The sequence below is a fragment of the Lycorma delicatula genome, chromosome 1, assembly GCF_047948215.1.
Source record: "Lycorma delicatula isolate Av1 chromosome 1, ASM4794821v1, whole genome shotgun sequence".
Lineage (NCBI taxonomy): Eukaryota > Metazoa > Arthropoda > Insecta > Hemiptera > Fulgoridae > Lycorma > Lycorma delicatula.
In genome coordinates this window covers 144,863,371-144,876,276 of record NC_134455.1, presented here as the reverse complement: position 1 = coordinate 144,876,276, position 12,906 = coordinate 144,863,371, and the positions used below count along the sequence as shown (strand labels likewise).

General features: G+C 30.4%; 1 protein-coding gene across 7 annotated transcripts in view; it reads right to left on the bottom strand.

The window, feature by feature from the left end:
• Positions 1–12,906, bottom strand: part of LOC142323571 (NACHT and WD repeat domain-containing protein 2) — a 182,548-nt gene that overhangs the window by 98,765 nt on the left and 70,877 nt on the right. For all 7 annotated transcript variants that reach the window (XM_075363384.1, XM_075363419.1, XM_075363411.1 and 4 more), the window contains exons 10-11: positions 8,175–8,342; positions 1,489–1,616 (exon numbers count right to left, since the gene is read on the bottom strand). In XM_075363384.1, coding sequence (XP_075219499.1) covers positions 1,489–1,616; positions 8,175–8,342 — 296 coding nt within the window. The remainder of the gene's footprint in view (positions 1–1,488; positions 1,617–8,174; positions 8,343–12,906) is intronic.

Below are 12,906 nucleotides of genomic sequence, written 5' to 3'. Positions count from 1 at the left end.
ACACAAATTAATTTCAAAGCATACAGTTAAGAGTTCCCAACCTGATTTTTCGAAGGTCTAAATTTATTGTAGCCCACCGGACTGGTCTAGTGGTTAACTTGTCATCGCAAATCAGTTGTTTAACAACTAATTTTCAAAGGTTAAGGTTTTGAGGTTCAAATCCTAGTAATATTCAGTTGCTTTTACTTGGATTTGAATGCTAGACAGTGGATACCAGTATAATACTTTGGTGGTTGGGATTTGGGAATATTTGGCCTGAGTCTGTACAAGACTACATTCCATTTACAAATCATACGTATAATGCTCATCTCACTGGGCCTTGGGGGTGTGACTTATTGTTCACTAGTTGAACAGATTGCAACATATACATTTTTAAAAAAATTATCGTACTAAAAACAGCTGTTTTTAATTTTTACAAACTCATACCATTTTTTTGTTAAGTTTTGTTTTTAATAACGAAAGTTATTTTAATTATAACAGCAATTTTTTCTGAATTAATTCTCCACAAGTTTTGATAATAAGATTTATGGATATATTTGTCATTTAAGAAATTTATTGTACTTCAAAAGTAAAAAATATGTTTATCATCACAAATTTTTCTGTTTTACAGTTTATATCTTGAAAACTACAGGAAATTACAGTTCTGGAACCTATTTTTTTCGATTTTTCAGGTCAAAGAATATAATAAACCATCAAGTTTACTTCTTATATAATGCCTTAAAAATTTCAGTATGACTTCATTTCACTGGGGTAACTAAAATCCAGGTGAAATTTTTCGTTAGCAGTAACTCAATGACAAATCATTTATGGACATAATTCCTTATTTTATTTATTTATTTTTCCTTATTTTTGTATGTTTTTCCTTATTTCAAGCTCTAGAATCAGTTCCCAAATGATTTCTCTTTCCTCCTGAATTACTCAGCATAAAAGAAAATAGCCCAGTATATGAAAATACAATAATAAAAGTCTGTTTAAATTAATAAATAATATGTGTTATGTTGTTATATTAAAATTTTACTTTAATTCTTACTTATTATTCCAAAATTGTGCAACCACTTTACCAATGATAGTTGACCATTGGAACACCTATGACATTGGATCACTCCCAACAGTGGAGTGAAAATCCAGAATTTTAATCACATCATGAATGGTGCAATGAAATATATCATGGACTAAAATATCACAATGAATGATATCATAGAATATGTTTATGTTATTATTCTTAATTATCTGAATACATTAGTATTACAGAAATGTTAATACATGTTAGCCTTACCTTATTAGTAAGAATGAGTGTTCTAAATATCTGGATAACAAGGATAAAAATTTAAATTGTATGACCACTCTCACAAAACCATTTTATTTCATGAATTGTAACAATTTCTTGTAACATTCAATAAAAAAAATTTTCATTCAGAAAAGTGACTATTTTTCTTCGCAATAAATATTTTTTACACATTTATCTACAAATTTAGCTTATAAACATACCTTTTTATTTTGTTAAGTACCCCATCTCTATTGACACTGCATTGTGCTGCACGCTGCGTGAAATGTGTTTGCTGAACTAACTCAAGAAGCAGTGAACTTTCGACTCCATAGCTTGATTTCATTACAACCTATAATTAAAAAAATAATTCAGAATAAATATTTCACCAAGTCATACACATTAGTAACAAAATTTTAGTATCTTTTTTCACCTAATATTTGAAAAAAAATTTCATAAAAAGACAATTTTAGCAAAAGCATCTAGTCTAATAATTTACTATGTTTAATTAAAGATATTTTTGTTCATAATTTTTATTACTGCAATAGCATGCATGTGACCTTAACTGCTTGCTAATTGTTACATCCATATTGGATTAACCAAAATGAGGTTGTTTTTGAAAACAGTGTAGTGATCCAAAAACTATGATTTTGTATTAGACATACTAGGAAAGGTAAAAAGTAAAGAAAGCAGTTTGCAGTTACATTTCTGAGCCAGATATAATTTGAATATTAGATCTTTAAAGCCATGGAGATTCAGATAACAATCCACTCTAAAAATGACTTTGCCGCATCTCTAAGATTGGCTGCATAGGAAACATCATTTCCTCAAAGAAAGCAATTCTGATTTGTGCCTCTTGAATTGTGCTTCAAATATCTCACAACCATAAGAAAGACTGGGCTGCAGAGTAAACAAATCAATTTACACTCAATTATTACAGTACCTAAATAAATATACATTTTTATCATTAGGATTAGTTTTCAAACCTAATTTACTATGGAAAACTTTTTGGAGATTTCATGATCATTCTGTGTAATAGCATGTCTTTTAAAAATAAGATAAGTTGTCTCACTCTAATGTACAATGGTGGAATGAATTTGCATTTGGATTCTTGTGTTATATTACTTTTCATGCAATCTGATTCCAAAAGAAATTTACTTTTCTTGTTTTCGTACCTTCAAAATGAAATAGCTTTGGTATGATAGTAAGTTAATTCTAAAGACTTTTTTTTCTCCTTCATAATTAATTCGTTTTAAGCTTTCCAAGTTTGAAAAACTTATTTCATCAAAAATGTTTTAAATACTAAAAGTATTTAGTATTATAATAACTGTCTTGGCTAACCTGGCTATTATAATCTGCTTTATTTAAACTGTGTACAAACATATATTGCAACCAACATGTAACATGCAACACAGTTCTGTAACATCTTGCATAACTTTGTTTGAAGATTTTGAAATTATGTACAGACTTGCATCATGGCACTTAGTTGAACAGTTTGCCTACATACACTGCAATCTTCATGCGAGCAAAGTTGCTCAATACTATGTTGATAACTCTGTTTACAAGTTTTGCATTCTGGTCTGTATTGAAGTAAATGATCGAAGGAATTTTTACAAACTACATTGCGCAATCTGATTGTATCATTTAAAATCTATGATTGTATTCTTTATAATCTTTTTTCATATAACTGATATGATTCTTCAAGATATAAACCCATAAACATTAAAATACAAATCAATACAATAGAATTATTGAAGCTCCAGAATATATTAGTTTTCAGGAGAGTTAACATCTTTCAGTAATTTAGATTTCAAAACAATATTTAATGTATTCTTTTTTTTTTGTCTTCAGTCATTTGACTGATTTGATGCAGCTCTCCAAGATTCCCTATCTAGTGCTAGTCGTTTCATTTCAGTATACCCTCTACATCCTACATCCCTAACAATTTGTTTTACATATTCCAAACGAGGCCTGCCTACACAATTTTTTCCTTCTACCTGTCCTTCCAATATTAAAGCGACTATTCCAGGATGCCTTAGTATGTGGCCTGTAAGTCTGTCTCTTCTTTTAACTATATTTTTCCAAATGCTTCTTTCTTCATCTATTTGCCGCAATACCTCTTCATTTGTCACTTTATCCACCCATCTGATTTTTAACATTCTCCTATAGCACCCCATTTCAAAAGCTTCTAATCTTTTCTTCTCAGATACTCCGATTGTCCAAGTTTCACTTCCATATAAAGCGAAACTCCAAACATACACTTTCAAAAATCTTTACCTGACATTTAAATTAATTTTTGATGTAAACAAATTATATTTCTTACTGAAGGCTCGTTTAGTTTGTGCTATTCGGCATTTTATATCGCTCCTGCTTCGTCCATCTTCAGTAATTCTACTCCCCAAATAACAAAATTCTTCTACCTCCATAATCTTTTCTCCTCCTATTTTCACATTCAGTGGTCTATCTTTGTTATTTCTACTACATTTCATAACGTTTGTTTTGTTCTTGTTTATTTTCATGCGATAGTTCTTGCGTAGGACTTCATCTATGCCGTTCATTGTTTCTTCTAAATCCTTTTTACTCTCGGCTAGAATTACTATATCATCAGCAAATCGTACCATCTTTACCTTTTCACCTTGTACTGTTACTCCGAATCTAAATTGTTCTTTAACATCATTAACTGCTAGTTCCATGTAAAGATTAAAAAGTAACGGAGATAGGGAACATCCTTGTCGGACTCCCTTTCTTATTACGGCTTCTTTCTTATGTTCTTCAATTGTTACTGTTGCTGTTTGGTTCCTGTACATGTTAGCAATTGTTCTTCTGTCTCTGTATTTGAACCCTAATTTTTTTTAAATGCTGAACATTTTATTCCAGTCTACGTTATCAAATGCCTTTTCTAGGTCTATAAACGCCAAGTATGTTGGTTTGTTTTTCTTTAATCTTCCTTCTACTATTAATCTGAGGCCTAATATTGCTTCCCTTGTCCCTATACTTTTCCTGAAACCAAATTGGTCTTCTTCTAACACTTCTTCCACTCTCCTCTCAATTCTTCTGTATAGAATTCTAGTTAAGATTTTTGATGCATGACTAGTTAAACTAATTGTTCTGTATTCTTCACATTTATCTGCCCCTGCTTTCTTTGGTATCATGACTATAACACTTTTTTTGAAGTCTGACGGAAATTCCCCTTTTTCATAAATATTACACACCAGTTTGTATAATCTATCAATCGCTTCCTCACCAGTACTGCGCAGTAATTCTACAGGTATTCCATCTATTCCAGGAGCCTTTCTGCCATTTAAATCTTTTAATGCTCTCTTAAATTCAGATCTCAGTATTGTTTCTCCCATTTCATCCTCCTCAACTTCCTCTTCTTCATCTATAACACCATTTTCTAATTCATTTCCTCCGTATAACTCTTCAATATATTCCACCCATCTATCGACTTTACCTTTAGTATTATATATTGGTGTACCATCTTTGTTTAACACATTATTAGATTTTAATTTATGTACCCCAAAATTTTCCTTAACTTTCCTGTATGCTCAGTCTATTTTACCAATGTTCATTTCTCTTTCCACTTCTGAACACTTTTCTTTAATCCACTCTTCTTTCGCCAGTTTGCACTTCCTGTTTATAGCATTTCTTAATTGCTGATAGTTCCTTTTACTTTCTTCATCACTAGCATTCTTATATTTTCTACGTTCATCCATCAGCTGCAATATATCGTCTGAAACCCAAGGTTTTCTACCAGTTCTCTTTATTCCGCCTAAGTTTGCTTCTGCTGATTTAAGAATTTCCTTTTTAACATTCTCCCATTCTTCTTCTACATTTTCTACCTTATCTTTTTTACTCAGACCTCTTGCGATGTCCTCCTCAAAAATCTTCTTTACCTCCTCTTCCTCAAGCTTCTCTAAATTCCACCGATTCATCTGACACCTTTTCTTCTGGTTTTTAAACCCCAATCTACATTTCATTATCACCAAATTATGGTCGCTATCAATGTCTGCTCCAGGTTAAGTTTTGCAGTCAACGAGTTGATTTCTAAATCTTTCCTTAACCATGATATAATCTATCTGATACCTTGCAGTATCGCCTGGCTTTTTCTAAGTGTATATTCTTCTATTAGGATTTTTAAATTGGGTGTTGGCAATTACTAAATTATACTTTGTGCAAAACTCTATAAGTCGGTCCCCTCTTTCATTCCTTTTGCCCAGCCCGTATTCACCCACTATATTTCCTTCCTTGCCTTTTCCAATGCTTGCATTCCAATCTCCAACTATTATTAAATTTTCATCTCCTTTTACGTGCTTAATTGCTTCATCAATCTCTTCGTATACACACTTACCTCATCATCATCATGGGCGCTTGTAGGCATATAGACGTTAACAATCGTTGTCGGTTTAGGTTTTGATTTTATCCTTATTACAATGATTCTATCGCTATGCGTTTTGAAATACTCTACTCTCTTCCCTATCTTCTTGTTCATTATAATTAATGTATTCATTATATATATATATATTTTTTTTATTGGCCTTGCTTCGCTTGCCCAACCATCTAGCCCAGAGATTTATGACCCTCAATGAATTTGTTATCTTCATGGTTGTGAGAATCTAAGGGCCTCGATCTCTGGCTTAAAACCTTCCCTGGGATAACACGAATTTATCCTGAAAATTTGAAAGCAATCCAGCTGTCGGCTCTTGCATGATGCTCTTACAAACAAACTAACCAACAGACAGACAAACTTTCACTTTTATATTTATGGATATTGATATATCAATATTTTTATTTTAAAAAATCTCATTGGAATAGCTTTTGTCTTTCATGTGTAATTGAATGACAAATAGACACACAAGTCGAGATAATGGGCTTAGTCATTATTTTCAGATATTTAAGTTAAGTTATCTTAAAAAAATATACTTTTTTTTGTTCTGTTTAGTGATGAGTCAGGTTAGAAAATTCCATGAACTCTTACAATGTGAAAGGGACTCCCTGTTGGGGAAAGTTACAAAAATAAAATTACAAATAGCTCGTTTTTGCCAAAAGAAAATTGGACTTTATTTTAACAGAATGAAAATCAGAATTATATAACCATGTTCATAAAAACAAAAAAAAAAAATGCATAAATACATTGTTACATATTATTGTTTTGTTAATACAAATGCTTTGCACAAAATCTCCTTGTGCGATATTTATATACAACAATCCTTAAGTAAAGTATAGGTAAATTTATTACCTTAAATATTTCTTTTACATAAACATAGTGTATAATAATAATACAGAGTATAGTAATAGTATCTTATTGTTTAACAGAGGATTACCTTAATATTTAGTAGACGATTACCGTTTTTTGTTAATGAAAAACAATATCTTGATACTCACTGGCACAGAACATAATCTGGATTACAATAACAGAGTTTAACGGACGAAAAACATTAATATCTTGATATTCACTTGCACAAAATATAATCTTACAATCGTGGATTTTATATATATCTACATAAATTCCTTTGAGTTTAATATTTTATCATACAATTATAGAGAAGAAAAATCACAAACATAATGTTTAAAGGATTTTTGACATACAACATAGATTCATAACTATTAAACATAAAGAATGTTCACCGAGTTCACACAACAAAGATTCATAGGCATTATAACATAAAAAAAGATACTTTCAGAGTTAATTGAAACATACACCTTTTAACAAGAAAACTTATAAAATCTTTAAAACGTTCGAAACAAAAAAATTAAATGTACCTTACAAACGAAATGTTCACAAAGACAGCTTAACAAATTGTTGAAAAATATATATAATTTAATGTATGTACTTGTATACTGTATGATGTGTAAATCTTAACTGAACAATATAAGTCTTCCAATGATAGATTGAGAATAGACTAGACGAGATGAGAGTGACTGTGATCAGAGAGAGGCTGAGAGAGACTGATGGTCAGAGACAGACTGAGAGAGACACTGACGAGAGACTGCCAGATGACACTACAAGAGACTGCGAGAGAGAAGACACACACACTCTGGTCTGGTTCTAGTGGGGAGCCGGCTTATATAGTGTAGATGGAGCCGAGTGAACTGTAAAGAGCCGAGTGATGTCGATAGAAGCCGAGTGCATCTGAAAGGAGCTGTGTGAACTGTGAAGAGCTGCTAAATTGTCAGGAGCTGAGTGCATCAGAAAGGAGCCGAGTGAATGCAACATGTTTACGTTTTGTTCTTCTTTTTTTATTATTATTATTTTTGTTTTAAACATTATAAACATGAAATAATACAGAGATAAATCTTAATAAATAATCAATACAAAAATCAGCTGAGCATATATTATGTATGTTGAATGGAAAGCATAAATTTCAGTGTATGAAAAAATTTCTTATTTATAATTAAAATATTCATTACATCGAAATACTGTTAAATTTTAGATGAAAATACGTCAAATACCAAACCAGTTGAATTAACTTAAAACTGCTTTACGCATTGGCGTAAACACTCCCCAAAATTAAAATTTTTCTTTGCAATATCCCAACAGCAAGTTCATGGATCATTCTTTTTCACTAAAGCAAGCATAACAGTAGTAGTTTAATTGGATATGCTGTTTACATGGGTTTTAACTGGTGGAGCAAGATGGAACAAACAATTTTGTTTGGCAATAATGTGACAAACCTCCTCAATAGCATAACTCTGTATGAGATTATTTGAAAGGATTTCCCCATTCACTGGATTGGCAGGCATGGCATACTGAACTGTCCTTGTGAACATAATCAAATTTTTTTTCTAAAAGTATTACTTAACACAGAATGTATGATTTATAACAGTTAATGATGAGATAGTTAGGATTCAATTGATTCATTAAGTGTGATGTACATAAATAATAATACTTGGCTAATACAATACTAACTTTAGCCTGGTCCTCCTCAATAATCGTATTTATAATTGCAGACAATGATTCTGTCAGTTGAGACTGAACCTCAGCCATATATTGAGCATGTTCTGGAATATTGGAATCCAATCCACCCTCAACCCACTGCACTGGCATTCGAAGAATATGTTGTTCATTTAACTGAGCCTAAAAATACAAGAATGAATTTTAACATTATAGGCAAATGAAAATTTGTATGAAACATACATTATTTATTTTAACAAAAAGTATACCTTAAAATAATTTTATGTATACAGATATAAAAATATTTGTATTCTACACTTATGATAATATATTTTAGAAATGGAAAATGGATATTAAAAATAAAAAAAAGAATTATGATGGATGTGTAGTAAATGGTTTGGAATTTTATAGTCTATGAAGCAACAAGTAAAGTGTAATATTACGCATATAAACCATTATGATGTCTACAAGAATATTCTCCTGCTAAAGCAACTATTAGTTAATGATTTAGTTATCACATTAATTAGGCTAATAAATAATTAAACTCAAGAAATAAAAAATTATATGTTTAAAAAAATATGTAATAATGTAGCATTAAATGTAAATTAGTCTGTTAAACTAAATAGTCTGTAAATTAGTTTTGAGTGTAATTAACATATTCCACAATTCTCTGTACAGAGCAAGTGATGAACATAATTAAACAGTAACAGAATATAAAATCTAACAGATTTTAACCAAGTTGACCAACGGTTCATCAGAGGTTCAAAATGTTGCAGATGCTACCAGAAAACACTGAAAACTTTATATTTTATACAAAAACAGAATATTTTAGTATCTCACGATAATTTTTCTGAATGCTTGGCAAAGGCAAGGTAAAGCTACAGATTCATGGTTCAGGAAAAATTAGAATGCTAGGATTACCTTAACATTTTGCAATGTTTAGGTGACATACTAAATGTAATGGAAAACATTTCCTAAAATATTAAATTCCTTTATTATATTTAACCAGTCTTATTGTCTTATTAACTTTGTAATGAATGTCATATTACATTGGACAACTCTAAAAAACTAAATGGGAAATTCAGACATAATGATGATACGCTTTGTAGGATAGATTCAGCTGGATACTTTGACATTTTGTGTTATACACAAATATCCAACAAACAGTATTTTTATCATGTACTTTAAATGCTTCATTTTCATTTGAAATACATTTAATTCTGGAGAAGTTATAATTTTATAAAATGTACAAAGAGTGACTACAATTAAAGAAAATTCCTTAATCTAACCCAGACTAATGTTTATACAAAAAAACCACTGTTAAAAGTAAAGGTTTTTACGTTAACTTGGTTGAGAGCCTAATTATAATTAAGCTACATATAGTTTCAGAAGTATGTTTGCAGCATTTTCTCCTCATAATCAAAACATTATTTTTCCTCTTTCTTAAAAGTCATTCAAATGACTGAACCAAAAGGTCAGTTTCTGATTTAAGAAAATCTAATATTAATATTTCATAAAAACAGTATTTTCTTTCAACATATTTATTTATTTTAAATTTTAGTAATGTTTTTCAAAAGAATAGCATGATTGTATAGAGGAAGAAGTTACATTAATAATAATCAGTCCAGATTCAGAAAAGTACAGAAATATGAAAATCTTAGCCCTCAGATTAATATCAGAAGGCAAATTAAAATACTAAAACAAAGCTATATTCATACTAGCATTTGTAAATCTTAAAAAAAGTGTTTGATAATATAAAATATTTAAGATCTTAAGAAAAGTAGTAGAAAACTATATAAAAAGAGAGTTCTTTATAATTTAAAAAAGAGCTAGACACTCACAGTTGTAGCAAAGAGTAGAAAATTCAATCTGCAATATAGAAAGGTGTGAGACAAGTAAGTAGCCAGTTTCCTTTACTTTCTAATTTATTTGAGAAGCAGTAAAAGAACTAAAACAAAAATCTCGGTTCATATAAAAAAAATTAAAATGTTACAATTTGTTGATAATATTATTATTTGGATTGAACCTATGAGTGAGTTATTGGACTAATGTGAACTCATTGTTAGCAGAGAAAATCTAAAGTAAAAGAATAAAAATAAATACTGATAGCAGTTAATAATCTGTAATGAAATGTGACAGAAATTGGGTGGTTTAACTCCTCAACTCTTCATCATCTGATACAATATGTTAAAAGTTGCAGAATTCTGTTATTTAGGCAGTAATATTACTAAGGATAGACTGAATAAGAGAATATTGAAAGCACACCTAATAAAGTCATCCAGAATTAGTATCATCAGAATTAATATCATTGGTTCTAGATGGAAATATAGAAGGTAAAAAGAATAAAAGAATACAAAAATAGATATATGAAACAGATAATTGAAAATGTCAGATTTATGCTAAAGCTAAGAGACTGGTGTAAATGGAAGGAGATATAAAAGACCATCATCAGTTTTTTGTCAACAATCAAATGATTATTGATATTTTTTGTTGACACAAAAACAGTGTTTCAGGTCAATTCTGAACTGGTAAAAGAATTTAGAATTTAAAGAATTTAGCTAAAAGAATCGTTCCTAGATATTCATTGTAAATTAAGTGTGAATCACATCTTCACATTAATCTTCTAATTTATTTAGTGTTCAAATCAGTTTCCATTAGTCATCATATAAACGAATCTCATTATCCATCATCAAGATAAAAAGAGTAATTAAATATTTGCCATTGAAAGACATCTTTTGATCCTTAGACAATCTGCAGCCTTGATTTTTAATTATAATTTATGCTAAAACATTTAAAAAGTAGTCTGATTTTTAGTTATTAGTATTAATGCAGCAATAATTATATTCAATGTAAAAAAAATAAATATATTTTCCATCTTTGCATTTGATCATAATGATGTTTAGATATCCACAAAAAAAGAAAACCAACAGTTATAAACTACTAACAAAACAAATTTTTAAAATATTGATTTAATTGTCATAAAAATTATGACAACTTATTGAATTACATATATTCCAGGGAAATAATGTTTGTCTGATAAATGGGATGTATTTTTTTTGTTCTGGAGCTTTAATTGATTCAAGTTTTATAAATTATGAACTATTGTTTAAGCCTTTGCTTATTTATGTCAGGATGACGTATGACTTTATCTACGCTTTTACTTTTATTTATTTCTGTAGAAGTGAGTTAATGTGTTTATTGCTATGTATGGTTTTAATTTTTTTTTCGTGCAAAATGAGGTTTTGTTATCAGCACAAAATTAGTATAGTAAATGATTAAAAATTAACAATTAAAATTTACCTTAACAGGTAAATTAATTTAATTTTAATTTTAATTTTAATCTAATTTAATTTAATTTTCATTTTAATTTTTAATTTAAAAATTAAAATGTTGTAAAATACCTATGCGATATGTTAAGTAGGAAATAAAAACAAAATAAAAATCTAACATAAAACAATAAAATTGCCAAAGGCAAAGACAATATAATTTTAATCAAATTTTTGAATTTGGATGTAGAGCCTTAAGAAATCTTAAGACGTTAGAAAACATTGATGCATTGTTGCCTAAGGTATTCTATATTAGCCCCTAGTTTAAACTTCCGATGAAATGCTGGATAACAGACAGAGTCCACAAGTATGTGGTGTACCATCAGTTGGTAGTCACAGTAAACACAAACGGGTGCACTCTGAGTCATCAGATATTCATCAGTGAGCCTATTCGCAAATAGCAAATAATAACCTTCTCACAACAGTTATTCCTACATGAAAAGCTGAGGGAAAAATAAAATAAAGCTGGGGGAATGAAAAGCTGAGGGTGAAATAGTCAGTCCCCTTAACTGGTCAAAGTTTATTATTAGTTGTAGCATTCCATTTACTCTGCCACTCATTACAAACCACACTCTTCAGAAAACAATCAAGATCATTCAAAACAATGCAATTAGTGAAAGGAAGTGGCAAACAGGCCTCTTTTGCCGCATGATCAGTGCTCTCATTGCCTGAAATTCCAATATGGCTGAGGATCCAGCAGAAGCTTACAGTTTTATTATGTTGAGTCATTTCAGAGATGATAGACACGATACATCACAGACAACAGGGTGTTTGGAGTGCATATCACTAATAGCTTGCAAGGCACTCATGGAATTTGAGCATACAAGTACATGTCAAAATGTTGGGCTAAATAAGGCCTTGGTAATCACAAACAGCTCCATGATGAAAACAACGATACTGGGAAGGCCCAACATGATGTCCTATCCCCAACCACAAAAGCACAACAAACAGAAATTATCATGTCTAAAGCTGTCTGTGATAAACTGTAACATCTGGATTCACACTATTCACAATATTCAAAAACTATTTTCATAAAATTTTGTTCTTTGTTTGATAGTGACCAAGAGACTAAAGCAATAATTCATGAGTGAAGGGTGCCAAGAGTGTAATAACGTTGAGTAACCTGTGGTACTGGAGGTAACTGAATATTTAGAGATAAGAAAATGCGATGTGCTCTGATGGCTAGCAGAGCAGAAGATCTTGACCATTCCTCACATTGATTAAGATGGTGGATGGAGAACATCACATCAAAGGTAGGATGATTTGGTTGCGTTTTAATGCGAGCCTCATAGGAACATATTATTTGCTTTTGTCCATTACAAAGCACTCATGGCAAGACGGATGAATGAATGATGGACTGTATCGAGCATCTTTAAAGCGGTGGCACATGCCGATGAATTTGCCATACAGCCTTAGTTTAA